Source organism: Pseudophryne corroboree, chromosome 10 (genome assembly GCF_028390025.1).
Source record: "Pseudophryne corroboree isolate aPseCor3 chromosome 10, aPseCor3.hap2, whole genome shotgun sequence".
Classification (NCBI taxonomy): Eukaryota; Metazoa; Chordata; class Amphibia; order Anura; family Myobatrachidae; genus Pseudophryne; species Pseudophryne corroboree.
The window spans coordinates 22,138,746-22,163,377 of NC_086453.1; the positions used below are offsets into that span (position 1 = coordinate 22,138,746).

Genomic DNA, 24,632 nt, shown 5'->3' on the forward strand with positions numbered 1-24,632 from the left:
TCCAGGAGACCACGCCCACTTTCCAGGAGCACGCGCGCCTTCTGCGCGCGCATAGAGTATGGGATGGGGCGCTTTGAAATTTTCTCGCACAGGGTGCTATTAGGCCTGGAGCCGGCCCTGGCTACCATAGGTGCAGGGTGTGCAGCTGCTATGGGGCCCAGAGCTGAGAGGGGCCACCTTTCCTGTCACAGTTACATGTGTTATATACAGGGCGTAGTTACTATAGGTGCAGGGAGTGCAGCTGCTATGGTGCCAGAGCTGAGAGGGGCCACCTTCCCTGTCACAGTTACATGTGTTATATACAGGGCATAGTTACCATAGGTGCAGGGAGTGCAGCTGCTATGGGGCCAGAGCTGAGAGGAGCCACCTTCCCTGTCACAGTTACATGTGTTATATGCAGGATGTAGCTACCATAGATGCAGGGAGTGCAGCTGCTATGGGGCCCAGAGCTGAGAGGGGCCACCTTCCCTGTCACAGTTACATGTGTTATATACAGTGTGTAGCTACCATAGGTGCAGGGAGTGCAGATGCTATGGGGCCCACCTTCCCTGTCACAGTTACATGTGTTATATAAATTTTTTGCCTTTGGGTGGTGTGTAGGTTTCCTTTCAAACTTTTTCCTTGGGGCCTGCAATATATCTAGGTATGCCCCTGTACCTGCTCATTGTAGAGTGGTATAAAATGAACTGTGAGGCATTTTAATGTTATATTATATGAACCCGGGCATTGTAATGAGGCGCAATATGACCAAGAAGCTTTATATATCGTAATCTGAATTTGGGGTACTGTGCGGCATAATGTGTACTGGCAGCTCTGAAATGTGACATAGGGGGAACTTAAGCACTACTGCGATTCATAAAAGAAACTAGGGCACTACTATGGGGCATAACATTAAATAAGGCTCTACTATGGTACAGAAAATGAACTAGGGCACTATTATAGTATAGTGCAGGCATTCCCAACCGCGGTCCTCAAGGCACACCAACAGTGCAGGTTTTAGTGATAGCCAGGCTTCAGCACAGATGGTTAACTCAAAATAACTGAGGTACTAATTCAGTCACCTGTGTACAAGCGTAGAGATTACTAAAACCAGGACTGTTAGTGTGCCTTGAGGACCGAGGTTGGGAATGCCTGGTATAGGGCATACAATTAACAACTGCTGCAGAGAAGTGTCTCTCTAAAAGCATTGGGACGGGGGCCCCTTCAAAATGTTGCTATGCCCACAAAGTTCTGGCTACGCCCCTGACTGAGACATATCTGTAATGTGTGGGTGCAGATTGGTGGATTGGGGAACCTTTAAATCTTGCAAAAAATCTCAGAACCTCCTGATTTGTTTTTGTGATTACTGTGTGGCCGAGGAGCCTTGTCACACCTGTTCCCCATCTACTAGGTAATTATCCATTAACTCCTGAGTTCTTAAGGTATTTGGCTGTGGTGTGGATTAAGTCCTGGGTACCTGCAGGTAGGTTATGGGAGTGGTGATGATGTAGTGAGCTGCATGAAGAGGGTTTATGGTGCAATATATTGGTGTTTTATATTAGACCAGTAAAACTAATTACTCTGCTTTTCCAACATAATTGTTGAAGCTTTGGAATTTTGAAGACTGCCTGAGGGAGATGTACTAAGAGAGAGATACAGGTGTCTATGCACAGAGCATTGGAGAGAGCTAAAGTTGATGGAGCTAAAGTAACAAACACAGCCTGTGACATGGCAGTTAGGAGCTGATTGGCTGGTAATTTATCTCTCTCCAGTTTATCACTCTCTAAGGCATAGTGCATCTTCCCTCTGTTGCTAGAGTTAAGTGTTTTGTCAGGTTTACTAAAATAAATAAATTAAAACTTTAATTGTAAATCAAAATGCTAAAGATCATATAATGCATACATGACACTTTAATTGTATTTAACAAGTGGTATATTTAATATCCTAAATACAACACAGGAGACCTTTTATTATATTAGCTTGTACAAGTGAATTGCTGTGATAAGCTTGGTTTCATATACATTTGTCTTTAACGCAATCTACTCTATGTATTACTAGTTTGCCAACACTGCATGAGTTAAAGATAATTTCCATGCATCTGTAACCCCTTCTTCTAGATCAGTGGTTCTCAAACTCTGTCCTCAGGACCCCACATGGTTCTTGTTTTCCATGTCACCCGGCAGCTGCTCTGTGTATCACCAACTGTCACATTTTAAAAATCTACAGGTAACCTGCAAAACATGAACCGTGTGGGGTCCTGAGGACCGAGTTTGAGAACCTGTGTTCTAGATCATCATAGAGATGTACAGTATGGAAAAGGCCTTTTGCAGCATTGCCCTTACTGCAGACTGACTTCATATTGATAACTCATACTTGCCTACCTGACCCTCTCCATGAGGGAGAAAATGCTCTGTTCCTGGACTTTCCTGGTAATGTATGATTGCCATCACCTGTGGTGAGCTAGGTAATTGATAAGAAAGGTGTTTCACCACAGGTGATGGCAATCATACATTACCAGGAAAGTCCAGGAACAGAGCATTTTCTCCCTCATGGAGAGGGTCAGGTAGGCAAGTATGTGATAACTACACTGCTCATCTGAATTGGGTGTACTCATTTGGCATGTGATTCTAGTTTAATTATAAATGGACAATTTATCAAGGTTTTTCATCAATTATGTAAAAACTCCAGTTCTATCTTAACTGTATAAATTGTTGCTATGTATGTACTAATTGCCTAATGCAGGAGATTTCACATACTGGGCGGGATGTACTAAGCGGAAAATGCGGTAAACTCCCTGTTTACCACATTTTTCCTGATGTACTACTAACCCCTGGCTGGCAGGACAGCTTTAACTGGCGATAGTCCATAGAAGCCTATGGGCTTCTCTCCGCAATGCTGTGTGAGGGATCCGATCGGATCCCTCCCAGCATGCCCTGCGGCCGCCCCCGTCACCCCGCGCATGCGCAGACTGACTCCTGGGGCCGAATCCCGGAAGTCAGGCTGCCGCTGCGCATTGCGGAGGACAGCTCTTATCGGAAGAGCTGTCCTCCGCAATGCTGATCGCATATGTTCGTACATATGCGATCAGCATCGTGGCGCAGAGTGGCGATGTACATTAGTACATCCCGCCCACAGTAAGTAGAGTTGCCATAATATCCCTTTAATCTGGGACACTAATGGTTTTACACAGGTTCCGTGGCTGGCTGAATTCAAGCCTGCATTTCACCTGATTTCAATCAGGCCCACAGAACCTGTGTAAATCCTAGGTGTCCTGGATTAAAGGATGTTCTGGAAAGCCTACATACTGTAAGTCTCCTGCAAACGGCTAATTGCTGCTGCAGACCGCAGTCCCCACTATAATGAATGAATGGGGGCTATAGTCTGACCCCTGTGTAGCTTTTTAAGTTAGGCTAAACCAGTATTGCCAATCTCCTATGGTTAAACTGCTCTATGGAGGCATATTCAGAATGTTTGTGTTTAGTGCCCAGTCAGAGGGGTGGTATTAGTCTGGAGCAATGAGCTCCAAGAGTCAGGTTGGTGTGTGAAAATAATTTTGTATGTCTTTTCAGCCATGGGTAAATTGCCAGCCCTGCTGCTGAGTGTCTTGCTGGTTGTCCTGTGTGGTAAGTGATTAATCTAATATTCTGTATTTACTGATTGCCTATGCCCTGTACTCTGTATAAAACATTAACACCTCTCCACTCTCCTGTCCACATTCAGTATAAATAGATTTACTACAGTATATCTGGAATCCCATCAGCCAATAATGGGTCTTGGTTTCCATCTACAAGCACCTCCTCAGGCTCATAGTAGAGTTGAGGACTTTATATTCTCTTTGCGTGGGAGCAGTGACCAGGCTGCTGTGCAGGTAGAGTAGCCTCAGGAGATGGAAAATAAAGCTCATCTCCAGAATGGCTGCAGTCACACGGGATGAGTACAACCAGAGAAGACAGAAGAGGATAGAGAAACAAATCAAGCAGCCATACAGATGGGTCCATGTTTATTTTAGCCTTTAATAGGTTTAACTGAGACTGGGCAGTTGGACTTTAATCCCCTGCTGTATTGTCCTCTGTATTGTATTGCAGCTGAGAACAATAGATGAAGGCTTATGTAAATAAACCATGGTGTGCCTAGGCGCAGCAAACTAGCCAAGATAACCGTGGATCGATCTGTATATAACCATAGATCTGTAATATGTAAGTGTCTTGCAGCTAAAAACTCCAAGGGAATCTGTATGATATCCCAATGTACATGCCGGTAGTCAGAATACAAACAGTGGCATCCTGACTATCAGAGTCCTGACAGCCCCCTGTAAAGTACCCTATCTCTCCCCTGCCCCCTACCCTAACCCTCCCTTGTGGGTGCCTAACCCTCATATAGGTGAGCAGTAGTATTTAACCAGCCTGAACAGCATAAGTTGTACATCAGTGGACCCAGGCATCAGTCCAAGTGTACCCACCACCAAGAGCTGATCCACGCTTGCACCACTCTACCAATGCATTTTGACCACTGCTGTGGTCTTTGTCAAGGTTGAGTGGAAAAAATTGTAGATAAAGTACCAGCCAATCATCTCCTAGCTACCATGTTAAAGGTTTGGTTTGAAAAACTCCTAACTATAGGAGTTGGTTGGCTGATACTTTATCTCCGTCAACTTCATCTCCATCCAAGGCTTAGACCTCCAAAGTCACAGATGACTCTTAATTAAACGTGGCATGAGAAAAAGCTGTAGTATTTGGTATTAAGGTTCAGACACAGCCCAGCGTGTTTAGTAAGCTGTGCAAGGTTCTCTGCATCTGTGACTAAGACACACTCTTGAAGGAAAGTTACAGTAAGCTACTTCTTCCAGAGTCTGTCTCTCCGGACATCTAGGGCTGTATGGTGCATGAGGACACATGCATTGAAAATACATTTTGTGAAAACTAGCAGCCCATAGGTTTCTACAGGCAACAGTCTATAGATGACCTTGCCCTTAAGGGACAGCTCCTGAAAGCTAAACTTTCCAGAGCTTGCTGCATATGGGCAAATCTCAGCACCATAGCATTTGATGGTCTGCAGCAGATCTCCAATAAACTGCAGATTTTGCTAATGTGTATGGGGATCACTATATATTGCAGCAAACATCAAAACTGCTCTGTTTGAGAGGTTTATAGCATTTTTTACTTCTATACATCCTGCCCTCAATCCAGAGTTCCCCAAACTCTACTGTTGCAGTCCAGGTTTTAAGGATATCTATGCTTGCGCATAGGTGACTTAAATTAAATTGACTGAGCTGCTAATAAAGTCACTTGCCCTCAAGCATGGATATAATTAAATCCTGGAGTATAATGGAAGGGTTTTGGGAAAGTATACCTCAATTCTTTTCACTTAACCACCGGTGCTCAAACACGCATAGTAACATTTGGACTGTTTGGTGTCCCAAACTGTAGTTATAGTTATTGTCATATTTGCATTTTTTTTTTTTACCTTGCGTTAAAAAGAAGCTCCAACTACTTGAAATGGAAGCTCTGGTTTGAGAAGATGTCTAGTCACCAGCCCTGGGAAGCATAAGAACTTCAACCAGACACTGTAGCTGGTAATGATGGAACTGATCAGGAGGCTTCAGAGATTGTGTAAAGACTGACATTTTGCAGCGTTTGATCATATCATTGAAACTAGCTGAGGTTCAGTAAAAAGGTCATATGCATATGATTCTAGCTCCATCATTTCGAACCATGTTTCCTAAATAGTTATTAATCAATAGGCTTGGCCATAGCTGCTCTAAGGCAATATCATGCTCATGAAAATAGGGACTTTATAAACTTACACTGAAGTCTCCTTTGTCTGTAGTAAGCAACATGTTATATAATACATTTTTTTTTTTTTTTTTTTTTTAGGAACCTGCTCAGCAGGTCCACTGGGCAAGAATTTTGTTACGGTCTTCATGCAGAACTACAAGTTATCTTACAGTACTGGCACCTTCAAGCTCTTCATTACTGGGTACAACCCTTCCACTACAGTAACCGTGTGGATGAACAAATCCAGCTTCAAACAGGTCTTAAATTTAAATGACCGAGCCACTCTCACTGTCCAAATCCCCGAAAATGCAGAGTTGTCTGGTGTCGGCAAGTCAAGCAATGTAATAGTAATCCAGGCTGATAAAGAGATCTCAGTCTTGTCTCTGAACTATAAGTTAAAAAGCGCTGACACTAGCATTGTGTATCCCGCTGAAGACCTTGGCAGTGACTATTATGTGGTGACACCTTTAGGTGGCCCTGATGATGGGTTTAAGGAATTCTCTGTAGTCAGTAATGAAGAAGCTACCAATGTAGATGTCTATCTCACAGGAGCAGTCGTGTATCAAGAGAAACTCTACCCAGCTGGAGCAAACTTGACTGTACTTCTAGAACCTTATAACGCTCTTCAGCTACTCAGCAGAGATGATCTGTCTGGGACCAGAGTGATTTCTCAGAAACCTGTGGCAGTCTTGAGTGGTCACACATGCACATGGAACAATACAAGGTGCAATCATGTATATGAGCAACTCAGGCCAGTCTCCAGCTGGGGTACCACATTCATCATACCTCCAATCTTCTTACAAACCAAGCCTGATATTGTATATGTGGTGGCTGCTCAGAATACAAAGATCAGCTACCAAATCAATGCGGTGAGATCAACCCTGGACTTGAGCACAGGGCAAGTGATTCAGCTGACTATACCAGTCAATGTATCCATTTACCTTTCTGCCAGTGCTGGCGTTCAAGTTATTTACTACTGTACTGGTTGGATGGACAAGAATTTAACACAATATGATCCTCTGCTGATGACTATACCACCAGTTAGCAGCTATTGCTCTTCCTACTATATATATGGCCAACAGGACTTTGACAACTATGGCTTAATAGTGGCAATGACCACGGACATCTCTAAAATCCATATAAACAAAAGCCTTGTCCAAGGTTTATCGTGGAAAAATATTACTGGAACTGATTATTCTTGGGCAGCTCAGGGATTAGGGAAAAACTTTAGCTTCCAATTGGTTGAGAATCCATCATCACCCTTTATGTTGCTGTCATATGGCTTTATCAGTCTTAACAGCTATGGATCCCCAGCTATTTGCATTAACGGTGAGTTTACTTTCTTCATAAGTAGAATATCATACCCATTCCATTAACAGTATCTCATGATGTCTACACTAATGGAAGTCTCAATAAGGCACTTGAAGTCAACATGAACACATGTTGAGTGACTTCAGTTAGAAATATGCAGTGATTTTGTTTCTCTTTTCCAACATACAGTATTGTTATGCATCTAGTTCTTAGGGCCTAATACAGTAAGAGTAGCAGATTCTGCTATTTAGTAGAATCTGCTACACTGGCAATCGCATGCTGTGGGCCACCCATTGCAAGGCAAGGCTGCCCAGCATGCTATCCAACACCCACCCACTGTGATCACGCTCAAACTGTAATTGCGCTGCAATTAGAGCATGGCTGCAGAAACTAAGGAACCCCCGAAGATTCAGCTCGTATGCCTCCATTTCCCTGGCAACACCCCACAAATGCTCTGTCAATCAGGCGGAGGCATTCACACCTAATTAGAGATGTGCTTTCGGCACGCTTCGTGTTTTGGATCTGGATTGGTTTTGCCAAAACCACCCTTTCGGGTTTTGGATCTGGATGATTTTATTAAAAACCCCACAAAAACAGCTAAAATCAGAATTTGGAGATAATTTTGATCCTACAGTATTAACCTCAATAACATTCATTTACAGTCTATTCTGAACACCTCACAATATTTGTTTTTAGCCCAAAGGGTTGCAATGAGGTAGCTGGATGACTAAGGTAAGAGACATAAGTGTGTGCGGCACAAACACCTGGCCCATCTAGGAATGGCACCGCAGTGTCAGACAGGATGGCAGTTTTAAATCTAGGCCCGAAACAGCACAGAAAAAAAGATATGCAAGATGGTTTTGTTCTTGGGCCATCCCACCCCACCATTATGTTGTATAAACAGGACATGCACACTTTAACAAACCAATCATTTCAGCGACAGGGTCTGCCACATGACTGTGGCTGAAATGATTGCTTTGTATGGGCCCCCATTAAAAAAGAAGCAATTAATCTCTCCTTGCACAAACTGGCTCTACAGTGGCAAGATGTCATCCTCATCCTCTGATCCCCCCCCCCCCCCCTCTTCAGTGTTTACATCCTCGCCCCCACAGAGGAAATAATTATTACTACTTATGGATTGACAAAGGCAACAGATGCTTGACACCTGTTATCCGGATTTGTGGAGAAATAATTCCACACTGAAGAGGTGGCTTTTTTGGTATTTTTTCCCAGGCATGGCAATGGGCTTTTTCATCCCATGGACAACCACAGTCTCCACTGGTGCCTTATTCAAACAAACCACATCACCATCAGAATTCTTATCGTCCACTTCCTCTGCAGCGCCAGCTACACCCATATCCTCCTCATCCTGGTGTACTTCTACAGTGACATCCTCAATCTCAATATCAGCAACTGGAGTGGAGGTGCTCCTACCAGCACTTGCAGGGGGCGTGCAAATGGTGGTAGGAGCCTCCTCTTCCCATAGTGTCGTGAAGGTCAGGCCTAGACATCGCAACCGCAGATGGTGACAGCACCCCTGTATTTTCACAACACCCCTTTAATTTTACAGCATACAAGACAGGGCAGTGTACATTGATTTTCACTGCACTCCTGAATTTTTACAACATACAGGGCCAGTGTGCTGTTGAACAGCAGCACCCCTATATTTTGCAGCATACAAGAGCAGTGTGCTTTTAATTTTTAACTGCACCTCTCTGAATTTTTACAACATACAGGAGGAGGACAGTGCCCCTGCACACTGTACAACACAGTGACAGCCAGGACGGCAACGCCCATGTACAGCTGCAGCACATGACACACCAGTGACAGCCAGGACAGCACAGGTAGACCAGTGACTGCAGCTGCACCCCTACAGAGCACACACTAACCCCACTCGACACCACCACCCACAGAGAAACAGGTCTGTCTGCCTCACTCAAAGTCCAAAGAGAAATTGATTGCGATGCACAGCTGTTTATATGGAATCAAAAACCCGCGGAATGACGTTTTGCCTCGTTCTGGTTTGAGTCTGGCGGGAAGTCCCGAGTCAGACTTGGATCTGGGCTCGGAGCATGACGTTTGGGTGGGGGGGTTCGGTTCTCAGGGAACCGAACTCTCTCATCTCTACACTTAATGCAACCCAATTGCATTAACTGCTCGAGCAGGATGGGACCTGCGCATGCGCACAGCGGGTCCCTCTCAAATATTGAATGTTGGCTAAAAGACTTCACCAGGAGTTGGCATAAGCCATGTTAGGACAGATTTTTCAACTGAAATCAGGGGTTAATATTTGCATATCTTACTAAATTGCTATTAACATGGTGAATCAAATTAATTCACATAGAATAAGTTTCATTTGTTAATATTTCTTTGTTTCCAGGTACTGTTAGTCCATCTTGCAGCACCATTAAATGCAGAGCTAGAGAGACGTGCAAGATGTCCAATGGGAAACCAGTGTGTTCTCCATACTCTGAGGCTTATTGTCATGCTGTTGGTGATCCCCATTACCGCACTTTTGATGGTCGCTACTATGACTTCCAAGGAACCTGCAGTTACACTGTTGCCAAGACTTGTGGTAATGACAGTGGCCTTCCAACTTTCAATATAGAAGCCAAGAATAAAAATCGAGGCAATACCCGTGTTTCTTATATCGGCTACGTTGCAATACAAGTTTATGAGAACACTGTCTCTGTAGTGAGAGGGGAGTATGGCTTTGTAAGGGTAAGTGGCAATGCTTGAATGTGGGATAGAACATACAGCTAGAGCAAACAATGTCTGATTGTTGCTAAGAATTTTCAATATCTCTCCATTATTTAATTTTCAGCTGAACAACCAACGTCAAGCTCTCCCCTTGAGCTTGAATAGTGGTCAAGTACGTCTCTATCAATCTGGTGGATTTCTTGTCTTAGAAACTGACTTTTCCTTGAAGGTATACTATGACTGGAACTCTATCCTAAAAATACAGATCTCCACCAGCTTATCTGGCAGTGTTTGTGGCCTATGTGGGAACTACAATGGAAACCCATCAGATGACCTCATGAAACCAGATGGCACTCGGGCTCCTAACATGATTGAGTTTGGTAAAAGCTGGGAAGTGTTGGACGGTGACCGGTTCTGCTGGCACAACTGTAATGGAGAGTGCAAGACCTGCCCTCTCGAAACTCAACTGAAATACTCAAGTGAAGAAAGTTGTGGCCTTCTATCTAAGGCACTTGATGGTCCCTTCCAACAATGCCAATCTGTCATAGATCCAAGGCCATACCTGGATAACTGTGTCTATGATCAGTGCATGAATGGAGGTTCCAAACAGATTCTCTGCCAGAGTTTGAAAACCTATGTTGACGCCTGCCAGAGAAGTAATGTACAGATTGCAGAATGGAGACAAGTCTCTGGATGTCGTAAGTATAAAATGCAACATCTCTGCACAAACTACAGCATCTGGTCCGGTTCACATTAACCAAATGTCCTTTTAAAAACAATTATTTCCTTTTATAGTTCGTGTAGCAATTGGTTCCCAGCAAAGGATGGGTTTGAAATGCTGGCAGATGGGATTCCGAATGCGGCATCCCACTGTTTAGAATCCAGCCTGTGGTTAGGAAGCAAGCTAACCTTCCATGGGGGTGCCTAATTCAACACCCCCCTCCTTACAGCCTAAACTTAATCTGGAGAAATCTGTGTTTCAATCCTAGCAATAGCAAAGTATACATGGACAACCTGAAATAGATGGTTCCTTTTTTTAAATGTTTGACAATTCAGATTATTTTAATTCGCTGGTTTGGCAATACAGTATATTTATATCATACAGTGTTTCTTTGCTTGGTTATTCCTGCTTACAGTGTAACGAAAGAATATCTTCAATGCATACAGGTATGTCACTTTTTGTGAGATTGTGTTATGTTTTTAGGGCATAGACTTAAAATTACTTTTAGCATACTATCTGCAAATACCTCCATTAATGACTACAGACTAGGCATTATACAGATCGTAATACAGCTAAATTATAGCCATAGTGTTGTGAAGAAACTTGTTTGACCCTTTATTCAGACTACTGGTAAATGAATGAGAACTTGGATATATGTAGTCCCTCTTTTATTTTAATTTTTTTCTCACAGCAATGCAATGCCCTGAGAACAGCCAGTACAAGCTATGCGCTCAAGCATGTCCACTTACCTGTAACGATGATGCTGTACCATCCGTGTGCTCTGACACCTGTGTGGAAACCTGTCAGTGTAAGGATGGATACGTGCTAGATGGAGGAAAGTGTATACCCAAGGCGAACTGTGGATGCATCTACCTAGGGAAGCTCTACGCAGCCAATGAGAGGTTCTGGGGTGACAGTAAGTGTGAGAAGCAGTGCTCTTGTAATCCTGTCACCAAGAAGGTTGAATGCACATCCACCCGGTGTAAGTCTTCAGAGAAATGTTCCGTGGTCAGTGGCCTCCAAGATTGTTATCCTGTATCTTATGGTACTTGCTCAGCTTCAGGAGATCCCCACTACTTCACCTTTGATGGAGTGAGATATAACTTCCAGGGTACATGCATCTACCAATTTGCTGGACTCTGCAATAAGTCAGAAGACCTAATAGACTTCCAGGTCAATACTCAAAATGATAACCGAGGGATCGGAGTTGTGTCTTACATCTCCGCAGTTCAAGTCAAGATCTATAGCTTTGATGTTGTCGTCAGAAGGCAGTTCAAGGACAGGATTTTGGTGAGTTTGCCAACATTATGCGCGTGCACCTATGCAATACAAGCAATGTGGCTTATGGGGGTCATTCCGAGTTGTTCGCTCATTGCCGATTTTCGCTATACTGCGATTAGTTGCTTACGCAGAGCGCACGCGCTTAGTTATTTTACTAAAAACGTAGCTTTTGCTGTGGCTTCTGCAGCGCTTTTCAGTCGCACTGGTGTTCAGTAAATGATTGACAGAAAAGGGGCGTTACTGGGTGGTAACTCAGCGTTTTCCTGGCGTTGGCTAAAAAACGCAGGCGTGTCGGGGAAAAACGCAGGAGTGACTGGAGAAACGGGGGGGTGGCTGGGCGAACGCAGGGCGTTTTTGTGACGTCAAACCAGGAACGAAACGGCCTGAGCTGATCGCAGTGTAGGAGTAAGTCTCGAGCTACTCAAACTGCTAAGAATTTTCTATTCGCAATGCTGCTAATCTTTCGTTCGCAATTCTGCTATGCTAAGATACACTCCCAGAGGGCGGCGGCCTAGTGTGTGCAATGCTGCTAAAATCTGCTAGCGAGCGAACAACTCGGAATGACACCCCCCCCCCCCCCCAATATTCTATGTCAACATTCTGTTAAACAACATTGTTTATAATTAACTACAGACATTTCTTACTTTTTTTTTTTTTTTTTTTTTTTTTTTTTTTAAGAGAATGGGTATTTAATGTGCTTCTTTTTTGTGCTTTCCCCACACAGCTGAACGGTATATTAACAAACCTCCCCTTCATAGTTGATAATGGCAAGCTGTCCATCTACAGGCAGGGTGACACTGCAATAGTCCAGTCAAACTTTGGTTTACGTGTGTCTTACAATTGGGACAGTCGTGTTGCGGTCACAGTTCCTGGTGGCTATGCTGGAGCCATGTGTGGTCTTTGCGGCAACTTTGATGGTGACCAGAGCAATGACTTCCTAATGAAAAACAACCAGCTAACCACCAAACCATCTGACTTTGGCAATAGCTGGAAGGTGCAAAATGTGTCTGGTTGCTATGAAGATGACAAAGCAGAGTGCCCCAATTTAGCAGAACTGGAACTCCACCATATTAACAATAAACAAGGATGTGGAATTATTACAGACAAGAATGGACCTTTTCGTGATTGCCATGCCAAGATAAACCCACAAGGATACTTCAAGAGCTGTGTGTATGATGCTTGCTTCTACAAAGGCAGGCAAGATGTTCTCTGCAAAATAATAGCAAGCTATGCAGTTTTGTGCCAAGAGGCTGGAGTCTCCATATACCCATGGAGAACCAACAAGTTCTGTAGTAAGTCTACCTTGCAATGTTTCCAGGACTGTTTCTTTTGGTTTCAATGACTGTATTGATTTTTATAAATTTTTAATGGCCGTGTTTGGATTATCTGAAAAGAGAATGATTAAAACATGGCTTTATAGTAACTATGGAATGTTCAGTTTTTGTGTAATATTTTTATTTTTTCCCTGCAGGTCCAAATTGTCCAAAGAACAGTCACTATGAACTATGTGCATCTGGCTGTGCTCCCACATGTCTATCGCTCTCCTCTCCACTGGGATGCAACCCTACATGTTTTGAGGGATGTGAATGTGATGATGATTTTCTCCTTAGTGGGGGAGACTGTGTTCCCATTTCTCAATGTGGCTGTAGCTACAATGACAAATATTACAAGTCTTGGGAAATATTTTTCTCCAGTGAGCTGTGCAATCAACAGTGTATATGCACAGTTAGTGGAGTGGTGCAGTGTAAGGCTTTTACATGTGGACTCAATGAAGAATGTAAAGTTATTGATGGAGTCCAGAAATGTCAACCAGTGGGTTCTGCTCAGTGTTCTGCAGCAGGTGATCCTCACTACATATCGCTTGATGGACTGGCCTTTGATTTTCAAGGTACCTGCACCTACATACTCGCCAAGACTATCACAAACAAAGAAAACTTGGTACCTTTTGCCATCACTGTGAAAAACGAAAAATGGGGTAATGGAAAGGTTTCTGTAACTAGACTGGTGTCTCTTGAAGTCTATGGATACAACCTAGTTCTTGCGTATAATGTCCAAGGTCGGATTAAGGCAAGTTGCTATCTCTGTAGAATTTAGTACTTATGTAGGACATATTAGCAAATGTTGTGTTATACAAACTACTAAACTTATTACAGGACTAAAATGCTGTAACCCATAACTCCTTTCTGTTCCAAGAGCATTGTCTGAAGTACACAAATGCTTCAAAAATTGTTCTGGTCAAGAACCTTGAGTCCTATTTGAGATAATGCTATATAAATTGAGATTTTGATTATACTTATTCTCATGATTCACTTAAACCAAAATGTCTAAACTACAGTAGCTTTTTGTGAAACTCCTTAAAACTGCATATACATCCTCCTGCATGAGTTGGGAGTTAAGACCAAAATATTTTTAAAACTAATGTAAAGCTAAGATCTGAGACTTAAAACCCATCAAATGAATTTCTCTTGCAAAATATCTTGCAGATTAATGGCGTATATGGTAACCTCCCATTGAACTTGGAAGATGGCAAGATTCAAGCTTACCAGAATGGAATCGGGGTCATTATTGACACAGACTTTGGCGTTCAGGTGAACTATGACCTGGTCTACCACGTGATGGTCACTGTTCCAGGAAACTACAAGGAACAGTTGGGTGGCCTGTGTGGCAATTACAATGGCAACAAAAATGATGACTTCCAGCTCCCCAACAAGAGTCTGACTACATATGCCACCATATTTGGAGCCTCCTGGAAGGTTCCAATCCCTGGTGTAACTTGTGACAATGGGTGTGGTGGCAGTGGTTATGCCTGTGCATCTTGTAATGACCAAAAAGTAGGAATATTCAAGTCTGAAGTCTACTGTGGATTCCTAAAGAAGGCTGGAGGCCCCCTTAGTGCTTGCTATGCCACTATTAACCCTGATCTATACTTCAACAATTGTGTCTATGACCTGTGTGCTGGGGATGGTAGCATCCTTTGCTATAGCATTCAAAGTTATGTTGCTGCATGCCAAGAAGCTGGTGTCACTATACAGCCATGGAGAATGGATTCATTCTGTCGTAAGTCTTCCAAGCTTTATATTGATTGGATGCATCGCAAATTACAAATGTCAAAGATGATTGTGTGACCACTGGCAGCGGCAAATGCAGGGACTCTAGAGGGGCTTCCCAAAGACTGACTTTGGTATGTGGCCAGCATATGATGGGGGCATACAGATGTGTCCTCGTACATCTATTCTCAATATGCCACCCATGGTGAGATGCTGGGTTCCATGCAACTCTGCTAGTGTTAGATTTTTTTTTTTTTTGCAGAAAAAAATGCATCTTGGTCACATTTTGATGCTACTAGGGTGCACCAGGAGACTATAATCTTGTTTACTTGGTGCAACTGCAGCAGTGATATACAGTATGAGGACACATCTGCACATCCCTTAGTCTGTCTCATAGTAGTGTATGCAATGCACCAGACAAATATTCGTGGCTAGTGGTGGTATATAGGCTTTAGAATAGGTTGATTATACTATCCCTTTAAATTGGGACACTCTTGAAATACATAGGTTCTGTGGCTGGCTGACTTCAAGCTTGAATTTCACCTGGTTTTAATCAGCCGCAGAACCCACTGGATGTCCCTGTTTAAAGGGATAGTATGGTAAGCCTACTTTAGATGCAACGGTAGATGCCAGCCTTTAATCCCCCAACCCCAGTTGTGGCACTTCTACACAATTCAAGTCTGGGAGGGTGGTAAAACAACCTAGCACTGTTCCTGGACATGTTTTCCAGATCTCTTACCTGGTACGCAGGTGTATTTATTACTGGCTGATATATTTTAAGATTAACAGGCATGGTTAAGCATTTCATGGGTAATACAGAGATCTATAAAGACTGCACTGTTAGGGATCCCTGCAGACTAAGCTTGGTAAACTCTGTGCTATAGTATAGGCTGAAGTCTAAAAACAAAATATTAACAATGGAACAGTCCCCTTGCCCTGTTTTTGCTGATGAATGTAATGCATAAGTAGTCTGATTCTCCATTGAGTTGTGAAAGGTGTGCATTTCATTCAATAAACCTATATAACCGTTTGAGACGAACATGATGCTTAGGGGCTGTTTTATCACACGCAACGTTTTGTTAAAACTCCTTGCGTATGATAAATTGTGCTCCAGCCAATTGGATCCCAACTGTTAATTTTCAAACACATGGCTGGAGCACCATTTATTACACGTAACTAGTTTTCAAACTTTGTGTATGACAAAACTCATTGATAAATCAGCCCCTTATTTTGTACGGTAAATGAACTCTAGCAAATTTTCCATTGAGTTGCAGCACATGTCACAAATGAAGCCTTCAAGAATTATATAATATACTTTAACTGGCAGACATTGTATATACTAGTGGTGGTACTGTACATCCCACTCTACTGTTAAATCTGATTTGCTAATAAAGACCCTATTCTAAAAAGAACTTGGACTTTCATAGTAAAAGATATAAAGAAGTTTACCAATTATTTCTGAGAAAGTTGGTGTTGGTCTAAGATCTTGGCAAACACCAGCATTCAGTTTTGAGTGCAAAGCAAAAATTATTTTATTTGGAGTGAAATACAAAATAGAACAAAAAAGTTCCCCATACTGTAATATAAAAGGTAGTGTTCCAACTCTTTAGGAAGGAACCATTAACTATGTATGCTTGATCTCCACTTTCCAGATCATCTCTTTTTGATCCAGTTCCTGTCATTTCCTTTTGCAGCTATGTCCTGTCCAGTGAATAGTCATTATGCACTTTGTACCAGAACCTGTCTGCAAACTTGCTCTGGGATTACCGAGCCGATGAGATGTACTGATAGATGTTTCGAAGGTTGCGAATGTGATGCCGGCTACTTGTTAGATGGAGATCAATGCGTCACCATGGACAAATGTGGATGTGTATTTGGTGGACGATACTTGAGTGTATGTATTAAGTTTGTTTCATGCACCCAATAGTAAGTTCATTTGCAATGATTAATTACATTTTACCTAGGCTTATTTTCTGTATTCATATTGTAATAAAACATTTAGGGACCATGGTAAAGATTGGGATTTGGATGTAAAAAAAAAAAAAAAAAAAAAAAATACAGCGGGACTGTTCGGCTCTTCGAGGAAGATCTGGACTGGGTTTTGATTTGGATTTCTGGAGATCCGCCAGTATATTTGGTTTGTTTTGTACAGTTTTTTTATATTTGATATAGAGAATTTAGGTTCCGCACCAAATTATCTTCTAAAATAAGGATGATTTTGTATTGCTTATTGAGCCCCTCTCATGACCTTATGTAGTCTTATTTGCATAAAGACTGTGCTACCTGTCCCACCATTAATCAATATAGTAATAAATTAGAAAAGTGTGATTGTGTTTTTTATTTTATTTTTCTTTCCTAATTTATTACTGTATCAATGGTGAGACGGGTAGCAGTCTTTATGTTAATAAGTATACATGTGATTATGAGATGGGCTCAATAAGCAATACAAAATAAATCTTAATTGTAGGTTCTGCACCAAAATTATCTTTTTTTTTTTTATTTATTTAAATTGGACATATTAACTGTGGCTGTCATAGAATATTTGGATCCATAAGCAAAGGAAATGAACTCGCAGAATATATATGATAAAACACAACCAACCGAATGGCCACATTTAGTTTGAGCAAGGATTTCGGTAATAGGAGGCATCGCTGGAACGACTGATAGTCTTTTATGCAGGATCAAATGGCTCAATGAGTAAGGTGTTTGATTAGAATTCAACAGGTTATAGCTTTGAATCCTGGGTATGGCAGTATATTGAAATGTGTGATTTTAATAAACCTGTATTGTAACTGAATAACGACAAGCTCTCAAGTCAAGTGCATGAACTTAGTATAAAGAGGATTTGTGTCCACAACCATTGTCTTGCAATGGTCTTGAAACCTGTGTGTGTGATATAGATATATAATATAGGAAGGGGCATCATAGCATAGGCTTTCTATGGGCTCAATCTTGTCATGTACTTCATGCGCCTTTATGTACCAATTGCGGGGGGGGGGGGGGAGAATTGGGCAATGCCATTTCTGGGAAAAGGGCACCAAAAAGTCTAGTGACTGGCTCTTGGTGTAGGACTGACCTGTACACAATTTGGACACATTTAGAGTATCTTACACAAGGCTAGGTCCTCTGTAAGGAAATTGAGTCTGTGCACATGGACACATTATAGTTGATAACAGCGTTCTTATATATATATATATATATATATATATATATATATATATATATATATATATATATATATATATATATATTATACAAAATAGAGAATTCAGCACTCACCATAGCAAGCTCACTTGTCCTCACTACATTTCTCTTTTGTATGTATTTGGGTAGGTGGCCATGGGCTGCATGCACCCCACCCTATGAGTGGTGAGTGCAGACACTGCACCCCGCTTCTGGGGTGGTGAGTGCTGTGGTTTTCTATATTTGTGTGTGTGTGTGTATGTATGTATAGATATATAGATAGAGATATATATATATATAATATTTTAGTCCTTTTTTAATTTTATTTAGGAGGGAGAGTCCTTTGTCAATGAAGACTGTAGCCTTCAATGCAAATGCCAAGCTGGTGGTGTGACCTGCACAGCAGTTTCCTGTACTTCCAAGCAGCGCTGTGGTCTCGTCAGTGGTGTGCGAGGTTGCTACAAGGTGGATGGTGAATGTTCTGTAAACCCACAGAAGCTGGTCACATTTGATGGCCTCTCGGGAGCAACCATTGCAAATGGCCTATTGGAGGTTGCATCTCTGTGTAACATGGATGCATCCGAGTGGTTCAGAGTTCTTGCCGATATCCAGAGTTGTGGACAAGCACCATCTGTCTCAAGAATCCATATCTTTCTTCGTGGTGGCCTAGTGACCATCTCCAAGAATAAGGAAGTCTGGGTAAGTAGCCTACACAGCACTTGCTACCATGTTATAGTCTCAGCAACTCACATCAGATTCTCTGTAATGACAATAGAATATCTGTCAGATTTTTAAAAAAGGTACAACTTCAGGGGGGTACTTCTGCGTGGCTACACCCACATGAGCAGTGCCGCTTAGTATTCTCAGAAGAGCAGAATGGAAACTCTAACTTTTACTACTTGGATGTATTGCACTGCCCCTACTTGTAACATTTGTTAGCAGTTCAAGTCAACCTTGCTATACAGGGTTCCTACTAAAAAAAAAAAAAAAAGTGAGGGCAGTATTTTTGGAAAATATATCCGTTCATGGATATGTATATTGTCCCCTGAGGTGAGGGAGTGATGGTACACTAGGTTTTTTTTTTTTTTTTTTTGGGGGGGGAGGTGGGGGGATCTGAGAGGAGCTGCACAGTTTAGATGGTATTTGGGTAACCACTGTATGCAGTGGGCTGCTATGAGTGATACGGTCATTTATTGGAATACTAACATTCCAGTACAAGGATAATACAGTACTGACCATACAATAAAGAGCGTTTTGACCCTTTCTTGTATTAGTAGTAAGCATTTATTTCTGCTATAGGTCATGATATTACAGTTAAATGATCTTCCACAGTTATTTTGAGAGTTGCTAGTTAAGATTTTTTAACAGCCCAAAGATAGAGCCTTATTTATAGAATCATAGGGTGAGATTCAAATGATATATCATGCCCAATTTCCTTTCTAAAATGATCTGTTATCGCGCATATTGTGCCCATAGTAATCGGGTTTAGCTGTGTAAAGGGTTGGGTGCCTTGCTACTCTGGGGGTAGCGAGTTGAAATGATACAACGTCCCTGAGGGCAGAAACAGAACGGGTGTGAAAATAATTGAATCTCCCCCATAGAATTTGACAGCAGATAACTACTTGGCCCATCTAGTCTACCCCTCCTTCTTTTTTTTTTTTTTTTTTTTCTCCCCCAACCCCCTAGGGGAACAGTCTTATTTACCCACTTGTATTCTCGTGGTGCCAACCATATACCCTATATTGTTGGGCTCCTCGGTGGTGATGCTGGTACCAGGAATGTTTCTTAACCAATGTAAAATAAAGGAAAGAGCTTCTAGTCTACAGCAGTGGTTCCCAAACTTTTTTTTTTTTTTTTTTAATTCAGATTTTTTTTTTTTCTCGGCACCCCTAGGCCAAACATGTCTAAAAATTTGAAATTTTTTAAATTAAGTAAATTTTTGTTTTTATGACATCCTTAGGCTCATTTATGTGGTTAAAAAAACAAGATTCACTTACAGTATGTTTGCCCACATATTTTATGATTTGCAGCCACAATTGCTAGTTTTGCCTGTTACATTGACCATACATTTTGAATTGGTCCTGGACCACCAAATTAAGATACCCCTGTAAGTGCCCTGAGGTACCCCAGGGCTCCATGGCTCACAGTTTGAGTACCACTGGTCTAGAGAATTAGTTTTCACACTTTTTCAACCAGATAAAACTAAAAACTACGAGAAGGCTATTAAGAGAAATTGCTTTATCCCACATTTAGTGAGTTATCCAACCAGATTCTTGCTTTGTAATGTGTTGTGTGGGTGGGTTTACTGGACAAATGTGACCTAAAACTTTGCATTACAATAAGTGGGAACTAATTCCATATGCATTTTTCAGGTTAATGGGCGCTTGGCTTCTCTTCCCACTTTGTTTGCCATTGTGTCAGCCAACACTGGGGATAGCGCCGTTATTACCCAGATTGGCACAGACTTGAAGATTGAGTTAAGCAACAGTGGAAAACTCTTGATCCAGGTTTCGGAGGGTCTTTCTGAGGCAGTTTGTGGCGTCTGTGGAAATTTTAATGGAGACGCCTCTGATGACCTCAGGGCTCCTGGAGGGAAGGTTGTCAATGACCTTTTGCAACTCGTAGCATCTTGGAGAGCTCATGACTTCAACAGCTGGTAAGCAAAGTGTCCTACATTATGGTCTCTCTACACTTGCTGTCTTTCTGCCTTTAACCCCTGTGTGGGCCTTTTAAAATATGAAACTGATCTATGATCCTATTAAAATGGCCCTATTACGTTTAGTAGTCATAAAGGACACACTCTACACCCATTTCTCTTTTGCTAATGTGGACGAAGCTGGAAATATGAATGCAATAGATGCACTTATTTCCGTTCTCAAGGTCCAAGATGGTAAAATAGTTTATTAGATCTTACACTGGTATAGATGAGCCATGGCTTGGCAGGACAATCTATTACCTGGAATCACAGAACTTCTGGTGTCCCCAAATGATTCATGACTTTTTTACTCTTCAGAATTTACATTCCGTTAGGAACATAATAGTAATTATGATTTGTCAGTTGTGAAAGCTAATTCAATTTTTATAGTAAGGCAATAACCCATAGAGTAGACCATACACCATGGCAGTGGTTAAAGATTTTGGATATGTCACGATCCAGAGTTCTAGAACATCTTACTTACCTTTGCGGTGTCTCTCCATGCTGGCGCTACAGTCTGCTCTCACCATGTCCTCCATGCTGATAGCAGGTATCGCTGGGAGCTGTATGTGGGTGCTGAGGTCTGTCCACACTGCTGCTTCTCTGCACTTCCCTCAGTGTCATACTGTCTCCAGGCATCGCTCTCCTTAGCACACCGCCCTCCCTCCATTCCTCCAGAGTCCGAGCCTACTTCCTGAGTCAAAGTTCCCTCCAAAACAATGACACTGGTGCAGCTTTGTTGGAGGAAGTCGCCTGATCTATCTCGACCATTCCAGTCACTGTTATCAATCAGCTGATCCCACTTGCCAATCACAAGAGACTGATGCCTATAAAGGGAGCAGCTTTGCCACTCCCAAATGGCCAGTACAACGTCTCTACTCTAGTGTATGCAGCTCTGTGCTGAGCTCCCTGATATTAAGGTGGGAGTCTGGTTCCAGCAAGGTTCCAATCTGGTTCTAGTTCAGCTTCCACCAATCCTATTTCTGGCAAAGAGCACCAAAATGTTTAGATACGGCTCTGCCCTCACACACTAATGTGCACATCACTCCATTAGTAAAAGTTGGATTAAGTCTCTGCTACATCCACACATCAGCTGCTCCAGCCTCTCACACCAACCCAAACACTCAGGCACGACGGGGTTTATACATAAAAATGGAGTGATATCAACACAATACTGTATCTACAGTTTTAAAGTTTAGATCTAGTATCAATATATGTTTATCTAAGTTTTAATGACTCCAAATGTATTGTCAGACATGTTAAAATAGTACTTAATTATTGCTCATAGGCATACGGTCTATTTTGCAGATCTCGGAAGTCTCAAATGCAGATAGATATCTATCTATTTAATGCTTTTAGTTGAGGGACCCCATTCTAGAATCTGCCCAGAAAAGCCCTGGGGGCAGATGGCTATTAGCAAAGAGTGAAAATGCTTCAGATATGACATTACGGATATGTCCGATGTACTTTTTGAATTGCAGCTTAACATTTGAAGAATTATTTTTGTATTTCTAACATGTACCAAATAGATATTTTTTTTTTTTTTTTTTTCTTGTAGTAATGCGTGAGCCAGTAAGAAGAATACCTGGTGTACAAACCTAGAGGATGCCCCATCGACCAAATTGATCACTGAAAATATTAAATGAATGACTGTATAGAATCTCTGTAATGAAAATTGCTACATTTTAGATGCATTGAAAGTATTTGTGATGTGCATCGTGTAACCTTTTCTACCAGTGACCAGTATACCTCTTGTTCCATCGTGCAGGAATTCAGTGGCCTATGACTGCCAGCCTGCAACAATTACTAGTTAACACTGGGCCTTTCCTTGCTTTAATAACAAGTTGGTAAATGCATCTACCTGTGAATTGTTGCTTTGACTGTATCCATGTGAATCATCCAGTGCAGTAAAATGCAAAGGTTTGAAAATAAAGGTGAAATTTCAGATTTCAGCATAAATTATTCTAAACAAAACCAAACACATTGTAAATGGTGGTATCCGTTCAGATGGTCAACCATGTTATGGTCGACAGTCAGTAGGTCGACCACTATTGGTAGACATTGACATGGTCAACATGGACACATGGTCGACACATGAAAGGTCGACATGAGGGTATTTTTTTTACTCCTTTTTTTTTTTTTCTTTTGGGGAACTTTTCCATACTTTCCGATCCACGTGGACTGCGATTGGAACGGTAATCTGTGCCGAGCGAAGCGGTAGCACCATGCCCGAAGCATGGCGAGCGAAGTTAGCCATGCGAGGGGACGCGGTGCACTAATTGGGGTTCCCAGTCACTTTACGCAAAAAACGACACCAAAAAGAGTAAAAAAAACTCATGTCGACCATGTGTCAATGTCGACCAATAGTGGTCGACCTAATGACTGTCGACCATAACATGGTCGACCATTCATACCGGAACCGTAAATGGTATAGAGCTTTACATATGCCAAGGTGTATACAAACGCGTATCTGTGTCATATGTGCCTGGTAGCAAGGAATTCTTACTCGCCTGTACTGGATCTGCCCTGCAGGATCAAAATATACCCAATGTATACTCTCCTAGAAGGCATACTTTATATACAGTAGTGTGCAAAAGTTTTAGGCAGGTGTGGGGGAAAAATGCTGCAAAGTAAGCATGCTTAAATAGTGTTAATTTATTTTGATCAATTAGCAAAATGCAAAGTGAACAGAAGAGCATTCTAAATCAATATTTTGGTGTGATCACCCTTTTGCCTTCAAAATAGCATCAATTCTTCTAGGTACACTTGCACACAGTTTTTGAAGGAACTCTGGCCCTAATTCAGACCTGATCGCTACTGTGTGTTTTCGCACAGCAGCCAATCAGGTCTGAACTGCGCATGCGCCGCAGTGTACATGCCAGACAGCTGACTGCCATCTCAGCACCTCCTATTGCCTCTGCCTGATTGATAGGCAGAGGCGGGAGGGCCGACAGGGTTTGGTTGCCATTTTAGGGGCACGGTCTGGGCAACGCAGGAGTTCCCGGACCGTGCGGGTGGCGGGCCGCAGTGCCTGCTTGACATCGCACGCAGCCGGTGCGACGAGTAGCTCCCTACCAACACGCAAGAGCGGCACTTGTACAGAGCAACTTGTCAAGTACAAAAGCTGGGCGTCCCCCTTGTATGTCTGAGCAACTGATCTTAGCCGTGCACCTACAATCAAATCTGCATTGGGCCCTCTGTTCCAAACATCTTGGAGAACTCGTACAGCTCTTCAGTGTATGTAGGCTTGCTCAAATCCTTCTATCTCCATGTAATCCCAGACTGACTCGCTGTTGATCAGGGCTCTGTGGGGCCAGGTCATAAACCTGTATGTCTGGTCATCGCAAAAGACAGCTTTTATCAGTAGAACTGTCCTTTTGCAATCTTTTATTCAAGCATGCGGCCTTACTAAATGCAGTATCCTTGTAATTATCCTCCTAATGTGTGTTATACATTTTTCATTACACAAACAATGCCTGTTGTGGTGTAAAGATGTTACTGGTGTTGCAATATTGGCCATTGATAAAGGGCTATATTGTACACTTAGGGGGGTATTCAATTAGTGCCGAATTTTCCGACAGTTGTAAAAATCTGCACTTTTCGGCAGCTTTTAGGTTGAATTTACATTCAACCTATTCAAAGTGCCAATTTTAAAAAATTTTGGGGGGTGGGGGATTTTCTTTTTTTTTTTTTCGCCTGCCAAAAATCTGGCACTGGTGTTAAACACATGGATTGGCAAATTACTCGCCGATTGTGTTTTTGTTAAACGTGCCCGTTTTCGACTATTTTCTGCGGATGCAGATTCGACTTGTAAACAAGTCAACTCCACGTTGTCAGGGAAAAAGTGGCTGGAACTTTCGGGATTGAATAACTATGTCCGGATTTTTTGGTTAGCTGAAAAATCTGGACAGAATTGAATACCCTCCCTAAAACAGCATCTG

General features: G+C 42.2%; 1 protein-coding gene across 1 annotated transcript; it reads left to right on the forward strand.

The window, feature by feature from the left end:
- The first annotated feature begins 1,399 nt into the window (after nt 1–1,399).
- On the forward strand, nt 1,400–22,638 carry LOC134965833 (IgGFc-binding protein-like). Its single transcript, XM_063942207.1, has 13 exons — nt 1,400–1,462; nt 3,549–3,602; nt 5,853–7,082; nt 9,445–9,785; nt 9,889–10,462; nt 11,177–11,775; nt 12,491–13,058; nt 13,238–13,833; nt 14,250–14,823; nt 16,508–16,707; nt 18,327–18,695; nt 20,369–20,652; nt 22,250–22,638. Exons 2-13 carry the CDS (start codon nt 3,551–3,553, stop codon nt 22,257–22,259), a joined length of 5,397 nt encoding a protein of 1,798 aa, XP_063798277.1. The 5' UTR covers nt 1,400–1,462; nt 3,549–3,550; the 3' UTR covers nt 22,260–22,638.
- Nucleotides 22,639–24,632: the final 1,994 nt, after the last annotated feature.